The sequence below is a fragment of the Cucurbita pepo genome, chromosome 17 (genome assembly GCF_057944985.1).
Source record: "Cucurbita pepo subsp. pepo isolate OVF chromosome 17, ASM5794498v1, whole genome shotgun sequence".
NCBI classification, from domain to species: domain Eukaryota; kingdom Viridiplantae; phylum Streptophyta; class Magnoliopsida; order Cucurbitales; family Cucurbitaceae; genus Cucurbita; species Cucurbita pepo.
In genome coordinates, this window is record NC_141814.1 from 1,713,587 (window position 1) to 1,728,918 (window position 15,332).

Below are 15,332 nucleotides of genomic sequence, written 5' to 3' on the forward strand. Positions count from 1 at the left end.
TTTTCTTTTTTTTCTTTTTTTTTTTTAATTTTTAATTTTTAATTTTTAATTTTTAATTATTTTTTTAATGATTTTATTTAATTTTTAATAATCAAATCCATGACTGGATTGGATAGCTGCATTTGAAGGAGTTGACACCAGTGATATGAGCAAAGATATCAGAGGAATCAACCAAGCTATCTTCTTCCTTCACCACTACCTGCAAACACACACCAGCCATTGATTCATATCAATTTAGTTCAATACAATTGGCTCAAAGTTCAGGACCTTTACTTCTTCTTCTCTTTCATGGTTGCTACCACCTGCCCTTTGAGTCTCTGCCAATTCGTCGTTCTTTGCGAACCGTCCCCGAACCCGTGGTCGGCTATCTGCTAGCGTTTTTCGACATGCATACTGTCGATCATTTCGATTCTCGCCGTCAGCGACGTCTCGAGTTTGATCATAAACAGAAAGACATAAGAGAGAATGATTGAGAATGGACCTTTATTTTCTTGCTGAAATTCCTCTCGTTCCTTTTCTTTATGTACCTATGAATCTTCTCCTTCCTCTCTTCCACTGACAGCTTTCCCACTTTGAAGCTACTGTCCTTCAAGCTTGAGAGCTCTGATGCTATGCCTGTGCACTTCATTGCCCCACCTCCACCTCCCACTTGTATCTTCTCATTGTTTACCACCTTATATGCAACAAAATGTATTGGATTGTTTAGCTCGTCGTTATCGTAACATTTGTTGAGGATTGTTCGAAGGAGTTGACTAATTTAAGGTATGAGGCCTTTTGGGAAAGCCCAGAGCAAAACCACGAGAGCTTATACTCAAAGTGGACAATGAGGGTCGTGACTCCTGACATGGTATCGAGCCATGCCCTTAACTTGACCATGTTAATAGAATCCTCAAATGTTGAATAAAGAAGTTGTGAGTCTCGAAGGTGTAGACAAAAGTGACTCAAGTGTCGAACAAAGGGTGTACTTTGTTCGAGGACTCTAGAGAATGAGTCGAGCCTCGATTGAGGGGAGGCTGTTCGAGGGCTCCATAGGCCTTAGGGGAGGATTGTTGGGAGGGAGATTCTCAAGTTGGCTAATTTAGGGAATAATCATGGGTTTATAGGTAAGGAATACATCTCCATTGGCATGAAGCCTTTTGAGGAAGCCCAAAGTAAAACTACGAGAGTTTGTGCTCAAAGTGGGCAATATCATACCATTGTGGAGATCCATGATTCCTGACATCGTATGGAGCCATACCCTTAACTTAGTCATGTCAACAAAATCCTCAAATGTGGAACACAGAAGTTGTAAGCCTCGAAGATGTAGTCAGAACTGACTCAAGTGTCGAACAAAGGGTGTACTTTGTTCGAGGACTCTAGAGAAAGAGTCGAGTCTCGATTAAGGGGAGGTTATTCGAGGGCTCCATAGGCCTTAGGGGAGACTCTATAGTGTACTTTGTTCGAGGGGAGGATTGGATTGTTGAAGATTGTTGGGAGGGAGTCCCACGTTGGTTAATTAAGTGAATGATCATAAGTTTATAACTAAGAAATACATCTCTATTGGTAGAAGCCTTTTGGGGAAACTAAAAGTAAAGCGAGGAGAGCTGATGCTCAAAATGGACAATATCATACCATTGTGGAGATCCATATTCGTACCCGAATTTAGTTAAGTACCTGAAGGTCTGGTGGATGGAAAGTCCCTTGCATATAGTCTTGGCTGTAGACTCCACAGTTGTCTCCCTGATAATCGAGGTCATGCGGTTGCAATTCCGTTCGGAGTAGAGAGAACATTCCACAGCTTTCGACCGACGATGCAGCGGGGTTCATCGATGCAGCAGGCAGGTAGTTTGTCATGGTTGCTCCGACAAACGAGCACGACGGGGAAGAAGGGTTCAGTGGCATGTAGGATGTCAAGGAAGACAAGCAATCGTCGACATAGATCGACGGTAGATCGTCGTCGAGGAGAGTTGCAACCGGAGGCATAGGACACTGCATAAGCCCCTCGGTCATGGGATCTACTAATGGTAGCTGGGACTGCACTTGAGGAACATCAAACTGGCCTGGATGGATGCTGCTGAGATATTGAGGGATTGAAAAGGAAGCTGATGGAGAGAAGTCTATGGAAGCAGAGATGTCATTGTCAAGTTCTTCTTTGGAATCAAAGATACTGTTGGCTGCTATGTTAGTTGTAGCGGCCGATGCGTCGTTAACAGGTATAAACGACGCAGCAGCCGCCGTCGTAACAGTATTGCCATTGCCATTGCCATTGTTATCTGTTTCTGGAGAATGAGACACATTGGTAACACATGATGAATTCTTGTCGTAACAACAATTCGAGCCAGAATTGAACTCGGAGTTCTGAAGCGTCGAGAACAGCTCGGGGTCACAGAAATCAAACATTTGTGCATTGATCGGACTCGAGATTTCTTCCTGAGAAGACACCATCAAAAGCCGACATCAACACCATGAACACATACCAAAACTACAAATAGAAACCACTTCAGAAACGAAACGGATCAAAACAAGAACAAGAGGGTGTTCTGATATAACAACCAATATGATCTTAGGGACGACGATCGTGTAGAAATCGACGTTTGCTTCGAACGAGCAAGAAGCACGATTCTTCATATTAGGACCAGAAGATGAGAATTATAAAGCACACACAAACACATAAAGTTAGTGTTCAAAAGGAAGGAATGGTCTCTAATGCTGCATGTTTGTTGTGCAAAGTTGAAAATGATATGCATTTATGCTCGTGTGACGGAAAAGCAAGAAGCTAATGGAATACTAAATATGGTCGGATTAGTGGCAAATGTTCTAAGTTTGGACAAACAAAGAGAATTTAAAACCCACTTTCATTTTCTCTCTCATTTATCTTAAACATAAGGAACAAGAATCAAACCCGGAAATGATATAACAAGAACATTTAAGCCACGTGAGGGTTGTTGGGAGCGAGTCCCAGTCGGCTAATTAAGAAGGCGATCATGGGTTTATAAGTAAGAAATACATCTCCATCGGTATGACGTCTCTTGAGGAAACCAAAAACAAAGCCACGAGAGCTGATACTCAAAGTGGACAATCATGATTCCTAACGTAGTATCAGAGCAATGCACTTAAAGTTGCTAGTCTCGAAGGTGTAGTCAAAAGTGACTCAAAGGTCGAACAAAGGGTGTACTTTGTTTGAGAACTCTAGAGAAAGAAATCGAGCCTCGATTAAGGGGAGGTGGGAGGAGGTTCGAGGGCTACATAGGACCTCAAGGGAGATTCTATGGTGTCCTTTGTTCAAGGGCTCCAAAGAAAGGAGTCGAGCATCGATTAAAGGGAGGCGGGAGGCGGTTCGAGGGCTACATAGGATCTCAGGAGAGGCTCTATGGTGTACTTTATTCGAGGGGAAAATTGTTGAGAGGGAGTCCCACATTGGAAGGGGATGATCATGAGTTTACAAGTAATGAATATATCTCCATTGGTACGAGCCTTTCGAGAAAACAAAAAACAAAGCCACAAGAGCCAATATCATATCATTGTAGAGAGTCGTGATTCCTAACCACATGTTCCTAGGATCCATTTCTAAGCACAAAGAACTAAAAATGGCAGCTGGGAATTTTATCATACACCTTGAGGGCATTCATGAAAAACGAGACGACGACCGACGAAGCTGACTCGAACACTCACGAATATCATACAAAAAGAGAGAAAACAGGGTAAGAAGATTACAATGGGGAGGATTTTCTCCGACACAGAGCGGCGGCCGACGTCCTGCAACATAGCTGGAGTAGAATGAACCAAAAGGGGCTGTTTCTAAAATGCAAAAGAACAGAAAAACAGTGGATTTTGGTGCATCAAAGAAGAAGTTTCAGTGAAATGGAAGAAGAAATACAAAGAACACAAAAAACAAATCTCCATGGGAAGCCAAACAGGATAAAACAGAGACAGAGATTTATAGTAAAAAACAAGGAGAAATGTCCTGTCTGTGTGTGTGTGTATGATTTTTTTGGTTTCTAGAGAGAGAAAGTTAGAGAGAGAGAGGGAAAGTTGTTATTTTTCTAAGTGTAGGGATGTCCGTGCGCCGTCAGCCTGGCATTCAACGACTGGTCAACCCGATGGTCGCGGTGGGCCAATCTCTACCTTTGTTTAACGTTGTTATTTTGACCTCCCATGACACGTGGACACCTCTTGTCTTACAAATATACTTTTAATTCTTTTTAAACTAAATTCAATTTTTTGGTTTATATTTTAAACCAGTCAACTTTCCAAGGTCAAAACAATCTTAAAATAAATGTCTTATTGTATTTTAATTAATTAAAATAATGGAAGTCGATAGAAAATTCATCGCTCGAGTTGCTTTTTTTGTTCTCTAATTCATGGACGAGACGTTTTGCTCATAAAAATGTTCGTATTCTATACATTTGATGTACTATTTTTTTTTAATGCTAAACTAACTTTTTAACTCTGTTTAAAAAATATATTAAACTTAAAAAAAAAAAAAAAATCATAAATATCTTTACTATTATTTTTTAATTTAGCCGCTTAATATTATGTTTAAAAAATATCATTGAATTTTCAAAAGGCATCAAAATTTTTATTAATACTAAAAAAACCTATTAAACATTTTTTAAAAGTTCAAAAATACTCTTTAACTGCATTCAAAAATAATCTATAAAGTTTCGACAGATGATTTTCGTTTATATATTAATAGTAAATATTTTTTTTGAAATTTTCTTAACGTTAAAAGTGTTAATGTTACATTAACAGTAAAAATATTTTTACCTTTTTTAAAAAATTAAAGATTTTCTTAAAATTTTAATGTATTTTTGAAATTAAATACTATCAGTTTTATTCCAAACTATTTTTTTTTAATTTAGAATATTATTAAAACTTTTGAAAGTTTAAAGTACGAGTATTTTAATTAATTTAATATTTTTTTACCGAGTTTAATAAGAAAATATCATAATTTTAATGATGTCGTTAAATTCTTTAATAACTTCAAAACCTTAAAAAAATGAAATAATCTCCTTGACCAATGAGAATGAGACACTTGGCCATATATTATTGTTTTTTTTTATAAATAAAAAAAAGTAGAAGATAAGATTTGATTTCTCAAAGGATGTCTAAAAGTGGTTTGGCTAGATACCTAAGCAATCTTAATCACTTTATCATCTCAATTTAATTACCATTATTGTTTTGGTGAGTGGAAAGAGAACCTTGACTTTGGTTTGACCAACATGTGTGACATAAGATATGATTTGATTGAGAATATAAAATATATTCTATTCCTAATCTTTTTTATTTATTCAACTTTACCAATAATCCCAATATCATATTTTATATTCACAAAAATTGGATAAATGGAAATTTTATTACGAGTGTGTCGTGTCGGACAACGATTCTACAGCTCTTATGCTAACCCAACGAACAAGTCAGTCATGTGTCGTGAAATATGATTGAGTTTCGAGTCATGTTTGAGAGAAATATTTTAGAAAACGTGAGCAAGGAAATGCGTTGAAAACAATATTATAGGCTTAGAACGAATAAGCAACAACCACAATTTTGATATAATATAACCCGAAAAGAAAGAATTAACAACTAGTCACATCCCGCTATAATACATTTTGGGGTATTTTTGCATGGATAGGTGTTAGACATAATTTTGGTGAGCAGCAGTCATGTAGTCATGGAACTGACATTTAGTCATGGACAACACATGCTGGACAAGCTTGTCTGAGACATCCTGCGGTCACAAACAACACGCCTTGATCAAGTATGATTATGACACGTAGCCATCATCATCAGTCCCTAAGAAAAAGGTTTATAAATACATAAACAGGTGGACTCATCATTGGAATCGAAAAATGCAAACACGTGCAACATGAATCATGTCGTTCATTCCTAGTGAGACCTAGAATCATAGTCTTGGGCTCTCGTTCCTTTCATATGCTCGAGATGTGTATCACTTTCACACATAGAATCCACCCTACTCGTACGAATTTCATAACCACTGGGCCTCGTTGGTATCAATTTCATATGCACCGACCCTACACTAAATAATATATGCATGGAGGGACACTGAATGCATCATTATTCATACCTATATGAATCGCACACATATGAGGTCTCACTAATATTCATATAAGAATAACATAACAACAAACAATTCACCCAACCAAGAACATATTACATACGTAAAAACACTTCGATTATGGCTTAAACAACTAAACTTATATGGAGGCTATCTCAACCTCTAACATAACCCAACGATGCCCAATCTACTCACAACTATCGATAAATGTGTATAAACCCTCTCGTTCATAATTCCTTTCCTACTTAGATGCTTACGAAACTCTCAAATTAACTTTAAATTAAGAGAACAAACTCAATAACGTCAAGCAAAACGACAAACTAGCTCGAAATTCTCGAGTAGATCTTCAAGCATTTTCCACATTTCGAGACGAAATTCCGTTCTAAAAGAGGAACCAATTTTTTCTAGTTTAAGTAGAAATAAATAAAGAGAGAGGGTAATGTTTTGAACCTTATGCTGTTTTGCAGTTCAGAGATATTGTTCCAATCCATAGATCTTAACGTACATTTCTAGCCTTTACTAAAGATGAAACATATTCCAAGCTTTGAATGGATCCATTTTCTGCTATTCAAAACTCAAGTCTTTTTACGATCGGTACCCGAGTTCTTCGATCATGTGCTCGTGTGCTCGTTTCCATAATGAAGGTTAGAACCCGAACACAGCGCCTACAAAGGCTGTCTCACTTTTTAAATGCCCCTATCATGTCAGCATTTGGTTTAGTAAGTTCTACATATTCTTGTTCTATTGCTCCCCTCCCTCCGTCGTCGTCGTCCTTCCAGATAACGACGTCGGTACTTTAGGCAAAAGTAATTCGAGGCATCCGAAAATCGTATCAATGACCTAAATGAGCGGATAAGGCTTTCAAACTAATGAGAGAATCCCGTTTTGAAAAGCACGTTATTGAGGGGGAGGGGGACGATTTCTATCGGTATGCAAACAAGAATATCAAAAAAAGAAAACAGTAGATATTAGTTCGATACGATCAAGAACAGAGAGAGCTCTTACCTGTCTATTTGCTATTGGCGAGTGGTAAAGTAGTGAACTCGGTAAAGCAGCTTCGCTCCTCCACTTCTGGAATTGCTCAACCTTTCTAAGCTTCTCTCTTGAACCGTCTTTCACTCGGTAAAGACGGATGCTAAGGCTAGCAAGTTGAACCGGATCATCGGATGCATACCTGGACTTCGTCTACCTTGTCAAGGGAACCCGGACACTTCCCTTGCACAACCCATTGTTCTTCTTTTGACGATGAACTATTCCATTACAACAAGCTTCTTTTTTCGCCGGGATTCATTCGATTTGTAGTGGCTTGGATGACGGAGAACCCCATGAAAAGTTAGAATTCATACCGTGTAGCGTCTTTCATTAACAATCTAGAGTTTACATCAGAAGAGGGCATCAAAACCCAATAAACATTAGTTCTATGTTTCGATGAACACTCAACAAGAGACAATAATTGTTGATCTGATGCAGCAATGAATGATGTTACACAAAGAAAGAAAGTTAAAAGACTTCTTTAAGAGAGAGTTTTTAATTCAATATTCAATAAAATTGTTGAAAGAACAAAAGGAAAAATGAAGAATATAATCACAAGTAATTAAATACGAGCACAAACTATAAAAAGAACCGTAAAACGTCTTCAGGTTAAGTATCTCGACGCATGAGCGAAACCCCACAACTGCAAAAACCACAAAAACTTATGTAAAAGCCATCACTTTCACTTTATATTGCTAAACGTATAGTAGGACAAGGCATGTAACGGCCCAAGCCTACTGCTAGCAGATATTGTCCTCTTTGGGCTTTCCCTTTCGGGCTTCCCCTCGAAACTTTAAAAGGGGTCGGCTAGGGAAAGGTTTCCACACCCTTATAAAGGGTGTTTCATTCTCCTCCCCAACCAATGTGGCATATCACAATCCACCACCCTTCGGGGCCCAACGTCCTTACTGGCACATTGCCTCGTGTCTGCCCCTCTTCGGGGAACAACCTCCTCGCTGGCACATAGTCCGGTGTTTGGCTCTGATACCATTTGTAATGGACAAGCCCACCGCTAGCAGATATGATCCTCTTTGGGCTTTCCCTTTCGGGCTTCCCCTTAAGGCTTTAAAACGTGTCTACTAAGAAAAGGTTTCCACACCTTATAAAGGGTGTTTCGTTCTCCTCCCCAACCAATGTGGGATATCGCAAGGCACGTGCATGCCAGTGGCAAATAGAATGTCATACTACATCATGTAAAGCACACGATATCATGACAGGTGACTTTCATCTACTCAACGGGTAGATATTCAAGCTATGCAAGTTTGAGAAGTTAACTTACCTCGACATTTTTCAGCTCGAACTCTGGGTCGTGCGCCAAGCATAAGCTACCAAATGTGTCACATGGTCCACTACTTCCATTTAATCTTGTTACATGAAAGCAGACAACTTAGTAAAGTTTGCTGTATAACAAGAGTGGTAGGCAAAAGTTCGATGGAAAAAAAAACAGAGCGACTCACAAGTCGTCGTCCAAACGTAAGGCAAAGCTACCACCGCCTCCGATTGCTAGTAAATCATTCAAGCAAATATAATAGTAGGGGTTAGCTCCTGCATCAGTGGAACAAACACAAATTTGTCAAATAACAGCGGAATAGATCGTGGCCTCGGAGATTGGCCGGGAAGAGATGGGAGAGTCTTTCGATTTTGAAAAACAATGGAAGTACAAAAGTAAAAGCCGAAAACCAAAGAGAGGAACAAAGAAAACTCCTTGGAAGTTTGGAACTTTAAAAGAGACAAATATGACTATCAATATATCCCGAGTGAAGACGAGCTCCTTGTAAAAGGTAAAGCGACGACATATCGATGGTTTCGTTATCAGAAAAGCCTCTGTTTAGATGAAAATGCAAGGAAGAAGCCCTCGAGCAAAGGAAAACAAGAAGAAATGTATGCTGCTTTTGTGGAAGAAAGGTAGAAAAACACGAGGAAACGAACAATGGAGACCATAAATTTCCTCGATCATTGTATTCATACAATAACGACAAACAAAGAAATACGTGCATAAATGAACAAAACACGCGCAACACATAGGACTGATATACTTAACAATATGACCGAGTTCCCCATCGAACACGCCAAAACAGAATATTTACCAGTTGCTCTAAAGAGCCTTGGATCGCCATATTTGGTCGTGAAAACAAACGTTTGGTTGGTTCCCTATCAAATAGAGACAATCATAAAAATTAGATCGAAGTTACAGTATGAAGGGCGAAGAAATACAGGTCGGTTTAGAAGCTAAAAGAACTTCTAAATGCCAATTTCCTTTCCTTCCCCCGGTGTCGAAAGTCGTATGAATATGCAACCATTTTAAAGGGAATGGAGGGACAAGAAAAAGCTACTCACTTGATATTTTCGTTTGGGCGTAGGCTTCAAAGGGCATTCTAGAAGACCACCAAATATGGCGCCTCGTGTATCTCCGACAATCTAGATTAAATAACCACATTTTATCGCTTAAAAGTTCTATCATCAGAGAAACTAAAACAGTCACGGGGCGACATACCAGTAAACAAGGGCCAGAAAGATTGTGGCTATTGCGAATAAGAGTTTGAAGCGATATACCATGCTTCGTTGTACTGCCCTTCATTTGAAACGAAACGAACCAGATCACAGATCAAATATAAACAAAATACTTCATTTGATATAGCTCGAAGTTATAATAATTCAGCTGAACTACCTGTACAGTAAGATCCATTTGCACCCTTTCACAATGTTGGGTAGACAACATCCCAGGAATTCATACAATTCGGCAGAGATAAAAGCGGATGTATCTGTGAGGTCTGATATCGGATTCCTTGGAGTGGGCTGCTCCATAGCTTCTTCAAATACTTTCGAACTACACGTGCTCCTTCCAAATGCCGGGTCATCATCGTGCTTACTATATATTTCTTCCGCCTTGCATCGTATAGTACATTCTAAATCGGTATCTGGGCCTTCCTCCTGGAAATCATTGTTTACATCGCAAAACGGAACCGAGGGAGACTCAACTTCATTGGTGTCTTGGTGAGAATCGGTTGATTTAGATCCACGTATCGACGGGATTACTAAGGATAAATATGAAGACAGTGATTTTCTTCCTTTCGACTTTGGCCTGGCCTACATAACTAAAACCATGTCACAAGCCAATAGGTAAAGACATTCACAAATGAATCAATCAAAGAAAAGGAGATGAAACATTGAGATTGAAACCTCCACTCATACTCCAGCTTTATGATCCCAAAATAACGGGAGTCAAGGTCAGCCAGTAAGACAATGGGAGATAAACTTCATCGTTGAAAGGGAAACAGCTCGGATCACCAACTAAGGCCCCTAAAGGACCGCTCAGTCATAAAGGAGGTAGGGGTCCATCAAGCAGTTCTATAGCCTAATATTAGAGTGTGGGGAAAGTGAGGTAAGTACTAAAAGATATATGCGAAATGTGAATCAAACATAATTCCTCCGGTCAAACATCTTGTTTCCTATAAGTACTTGAACCACTCGAACCAATAACTATATTAGTACAGAACAAGGTTAGGAACCACGAATCTCTACAATGGTATGATATTGTCCACTTTAAGCATAAGCTCTCGTGGCTTTGATTTTGGTTTCCCCAAAAGGCCTCATACCAATGGAGATGTATTCCTTACTTATAAACCCATGATCAACTCTTTAATTAGCTGATGTGGGACTCCTCTCCCAACCATCCTCCCCTAAAACAAAGTACACATTAGAGCCTTCCCCTAAGGCCTATTAAGCCCTCGAACAAAGTACACCCTTTATTCGGCACTTGAGAGTCACTTTTGACTATACCTTCCAGGCTCACAACTTCTTTGTTCGACATTTGAGGATTCTATTAACATGGCTAAGTTAAGGGCATGACTCTGATACCATGATAGGAACCACGAATCTCTACAGTAGTATGATATTGTCCACTTTGAGCATAAGCTCTCATGGCTTTGATTTTGGTTTCCCCAAAAGGCCTCGTATCAATGGAGATGTATTCCTTACTTATAAACCCAGGATCAACTCTTTAATTAGCTGATGTGGGACTCCTCTCCCAACAATCCTCAACAATCCTCCCCTCGAACAAAGTACACCATAGAGTCTTCCCCTAAGGCCTATGAAGCCTTCGAACAACCTCCCCTTAATCGAGGCTCGACTCCTTCTTTGGAGCCCTCGAACAAAGTACACCCTTTGTTCGGCACTTGAGAGTCACTTTTGACTATACCTTCCAAGCTCACGACTTCTTTGTTCGACATTTGAGGATTCTATTGACATGGCTAAGTTAAGGGCATGACTCTGATACCATGATAGGAACCACGAATCTTCACAGTAGTATGATATTGTCCACTTTGAGCATAAGCTCTCATGACTTTGATTTTGGGAACAAAAGTCCTCATACCAATAGAGATTTATTCCTTCTTAATTAGCCGACGTAGGACTCCTCTCCCAACAATACTCAAACGTTAGCCCTACAAGAATTCATTAATCCCCTTCACGGGGTCCCAAATATCCAAATACCCACAAAACCATTCCCCACCCAGACCATAAAATCACAAGACACACAATCTCTAAACAGCATTCAAAGCCTTGCAGCATATGAATCAAGCCAAAAACAATCATAAACAATCGCAAGAACCTGAGTATGAGGATCAGGCGCCGGTGGTTTAGGGGATCCCGAGGTAGTGAAATTAGAGAAGAGGCTGGAGAGCCTCTCGGAGAGCTTATCCTTGAGAGCATACATCTGGGTCAATGAAGATCAAAACGAAAAAGGGAAACGAATAATCTTTCAAGCTGGGGTTGCTTGGACCTTCATGATTCTGTGTTCTTCAAACTTTGGGTTCCCCAGGATTGAAGAAATCAAAGAGAAAAGAAGGAAGCGATGGGTGTCGGTGAAGGATAGAGACACTCACAGATGGGTGTTGCAATGAATCTCAGACGGCTGTAAGAAGAAATTATGGTAAGAGAACGGTGGTGGAAATGGTTAATATTTTTCACCTCATCTTTAACTGTAAATGTAATTATTTTGGGGATTAATGTGTTTTAGACCCAATTTTAGATATTAAAATTGTAAAAGCTTGCAAAAATTAAAAAAAGTGGTTGACTTTTTCAATAGAGAGGGTGGACTTTTTTTTTTTTCTTAAATATTAATTTATTTTTCCTAAAAAAGAATATAAAAAAGTTTTAAGGAAGATAGGGATATTTAGTCTCATAGGTTTTGATGGGCCAATAGGGCCCATTAAATATGGGCCTACTTTGGGCCGGATCTGAGCTGGCTGTTCGAGCATTCTCGACCAAAATAATATCCGGTGAAATTGAAGATTTATTTCACAAACTCATTGTTCAATTTTTTTTTTTTTTTTTGTTAAAACCTTTAAATTTATTTCAAATTTCTATGATCTATTTAAATTAAGGTACACAGGTTAGAAATTTGTTTGAAACTAATATGAAAATTTGTTTGAAATTAATATGAAATTTCGAGTTGATTGGATGGGTGATCTGAACAACTTGAATAGAGTTTGCAACCCACCTCGAATTGGTGGAATCGAGGAAGACTTCTCCATCCCCATCCCTCGTAAAATCCATCCCCGACCCTATAATATAATATTTATATATTAAGTTTGTTGGGTTGGGGACATATTAAGTTTGTTGGGTTGTTGGGTTGGGGACGGGAATCAAGAATATAGTCCAATCTCTTACCCCATTTATATAACAGAAAAAAAAATGTTCTCCACTCCCTCCACATTCTCCATCTAAACCTAGCTACATAGATAAAAGCGGATATCTATAAGCATAAGCTTATATAGTAAGACATCCGCTCCAAGGTGAAATCTCTACCATCCCATGTTCTTGAAAAAGGATAAATATAAATTGATTAAGTTTAGTGGGGTGAAGACAGGAACCGAGAATATAGTCCAATCTCCATGTTTTCCACTCCTTCGTCATTCTCCATCTAAACCTAGCTACGCTGATAAAGCGAATATCTATAAGCATAAGCTTATACAGTAAGACATTCGCTCCGAGCTGAAATCTGAAAAGGGTAAATATAAATTGATTTATAAATTTAAATAAGCAATGAAAGAAGCAAGGAAGATGGATGTGGACTACTACAAATGTTTTTAGATTCCTTTGGCCATTTGAACAATCCAATAAGTTCTCCCTCTCCAAGGAGACCATAAAACTCCATTATTTTAATGGCTTAACACAGTTTCACCATCTCAATAAAAAGAAAATGGCATTCCCAATTTCCCTCCACTTTTTCCTTCTCCCCAAGTTTCCGTTTCACAGCGCTTCCTCTCTCTCTGTCCCTTTGCGAGGACTGAATAGCAAAAAGATTCCCTTCTCTCCTCTCCCATCTGCACATTTTACAGAGAGGTACGGTTTGGTTTGAGGAATTGAACTGAGCCCTCCATTGTTCTTCGGATTAAACCAAAACCCATCTCTCAAATCCGACTGAATTCTTCAATGAAATCGAAATCTCCCCATGATTTGAGGTATTAGTGAACAAACCCCAGATGGGTTTTGAATCCTTTTTCTTCATCATCTTCTTCCTCATTTCCCTCTCTTGTTTGGTTGAATCTGGTTCTGATTACACCACATTGATCTACAAGGGCTGCGCCAAGCAAGGATTCTCAGATCCAAATGGCGTTTATTCACAAGCTCTGGCTGCTTTGTTCGGCTCTTTAGTTTCACAATCCGCCAAAGGCTCCAAGTTCTTCAAAACCACCTCCGGCACCGCCCAAACCTCCATCACCGGCCTCTTCCAATGCCGAGGGGATCTCAGCAACTCCGATTGCTACAACTGTGTGAGCAAACTCCCTGAATTAGCCGATAGTCTCTGCGGCAAAACCATTGCAGGTAGAGTTCATCTCTCAGGCTGCTATTTGCTGTATGAGTTTCCTGGGTTTGCTCAGATATCAGGGTTTGAAATGCTGTATAAAACTTGTGGGGCTACCAACATTGCTGGAAGTGGGTTTGAAGAGAGGAGGGATACAGGGTTATCTGTGTTGGAGAATGGCGTGGTGAGTGGCCATGGATTCTACACTACTAACTATCAATCTCTGTATGTGTTGGCTCAATGTGAAGGAGATTTGGGGGATTCTGATTGTGGTGAGTGTGTGAAACATGCTGTGCAAAGAGCTCAGGTTGAATGTGGAAGCTCAATTTCAGGGCAAGTTTATTTGTATAAGTGCTTTATCAGTTATAGTTATTACCCAAATGGAGTTCCAAGGAGATCTTCATCATCTTCTTCTTCTTCATCATCATATTCTTCATCTCCATCAGGTAAAACCCTCAAACTTTCAGTGAATAACAGTTTATCTCACACACTGACACAGCCATGCACATTTTGGCACCTGGGTTAGATCTGAAATGCATCAAATTCAAACCAAAACACATGTTTTTGCAACTCATAGAGCTAATGAAGGAGCTAGTGTTCTTGATTTCTGAAAGTATATTGATATGAAAGGCTTAATTTGGTGTCAGGGATGGGGCAAAACACAGGGAAGACAGTGGCAGTGATATTAGGAGGGGCAGCAGGTGTGGGATTTCTGGTAATTTGCTTGCTTTTCATCAGAGGTTTGAAGAAGAAACATGATGGTATGCATCAAGAACATGAGTTTGATGCAAATTTCTGCCATTTTTGGTTCAAAAACTTCCATTGATTGATCGAGTTCATCTTCTATAATCTGCAGGACATTGATACAGAGGAAGAGTCAAAGTTTTTTTGAGGTAAAAAAATGGAAAGACAAAAATCCAAATTGCTTTAGTTTTCTTTTGCTTTGTCTTATAAAGAGGATGAGAATTTTTTTGAGTTGACAGAGACCGTTCTTAGTACTGTGGTCTGAAAAGCTTGCTGATAAGAGAAGAAGGAATATCAGTGCATGGAAGGAAGGGAAGGTAACAAAAAGAAAAAGGAAAAAGGAAAAAGGAAATATCAGAACTGAAGGAGAAGGGAAGAATGTTTTTTTTTTTTCTCTTTCCTTTTTTTTTTTTATAAATATTTTTGTTATCTTATTGCTTTCTTTATAGCCATGTGGGTGTTTGTCTCTTTTCTTATATCTCCGACTCGGGTTTGTTTCTCCTCATAACTCAGATCTTTATATGCTTTAAAACAGCTGCCTTCTTCTCGAAGATTTCAAAGTCCAACTATTTTACTGTAAATCTTTAGGTTTTGTGCATACTCTTAAATGTTAAAACGATTCATTCCCGTTGGTTTTTGTTTGGTTAGCAATGGTAGCAGTGAGAGATCAAACCATCAACTTTTGTAATGATA

The 15,332-nt window shown here is 39.0% G+C and overlaps 3 protein-coding genes across 8 annotated transcripts; 1 reads left to right on the forward strand and 2 right to left on the reverse strand.

Annotated features, from left to right (window-relative positions):
* Window positions 1–59: 59 nt before the first annotated feature.
* LOC111779024 (uncharacterized) lies at window positions 60–3,993 on the reverse strand. Of its 2 annotated transcripts, none has more exons than XM_087118976.1 (5): window positions 3,694–3,993; window positions 1,654–2,409; window positions 482–673; window positions 274–393; window positions 60–199 (listed from the first exon to the last, which is right to left on the reverse strand). In XM_087118976.1, the coding sequence occupies exons 1-5, from the start codon at window positions 3,742–3,744 to the stop codon at window positions 92–94; spliced, it is 1,227 nt and encodes a 408-aa protein (XP_086975102.1). In that variant the 5' UTR covers window positions 3,745–3,993; the 3' UTR covers window positions 60–91. The 2 variants fall into 2 exon arrangements, with proteins under 2 accessions (XP_086975102.1, XP_023514822.2); XM_023659054.2 differs by lacking the exon at window positions 3,694–3,993 and adding an exon at window positions 2,533–2,914.
* A 2,373-nt stretch (window positions 3,994–6,366) lies between these two features.
* LOC111778957 (uncharacterized) lies at window positions 6,367–12,043 on the reverse strand. 4 transcript variants are annotated; one of them, XM_087119286.1, is made up of 9 exons: window positions 11,697–12,040; window positions 9,756–10,174; window positions 9,582–9,654; window positions 9,425–9,505; window positions 9,175–9,238; window positions 8,545–8,632; window positions 8,367–8,451; window positions 7,680–7,730; window positions 6,367–7,425 (listed from the first exon to the last, which is right to left on the reverse strand). In XM_087119286.1, exons 1-8 carry the CDS (start codon window positions 11,799–11,801, stop codon window positions 7,692–7,694), a joined length of 954 nt encoding a protein of 317 aa, XP_086975412.1. In that variant the 5' UTR covers window positions 11,802–12,040; the 3' UTR covers window positions 6,367–7,425; window positions 7,680–7,691. The 4 variants fall into 4 exon arrangements, with proteins under 4 accessions (XP_086975412.1, XP_023514738.2, XP_086975411.1 ...); XM_023658970.2 differs by having other exon boundaries at window positions 6,431–7,730; XM_087119285.1 differs by lacking the exons at window positions 6,367–7,425; window positions 7,680–7,730 and adding an exon at window positions 7,992–8,271 and having other exon boundaries at window positions 9,756–10,169; window positions 11,697–12,043.
* Window positions 12,044–13,290: 1,247 nt separating this feature from the next.
* Window positions 13,291–15,030, forward strand: LOC111778501 (plasmodesmata-located protein 2). Of its 2 annotated transcripts, XM_087119000.1 has the most exons (4): window positions 13,291–14,341; window positions 14,543–14,656; window positions 14,752–14,788; window positions 14,892–15,030. In XM_087119000.1, exons 1-3 carry the CDS (start codon window positions 13,573–13,575, stop codon window positions 14,757–14,759), a joined length of 891 nt encoding a protein of 296 aa, XP_086975126.1. In that variant the 5' UTR covers window positions 13,291–13,572; the 3' UTR covers window positions 14,760–14,788; window positions 14,892–15,030. The 2 variants fall into 2 exon arrangements, with proteins under 2 accessions (XP_086975126.1, XP_023514144.2); XM_023658376.2 differs by having other exon boundaries at window positions 14,752–14,915.
* Window positions 15,031–15,332: the final 302 nt, after the last annotated feature.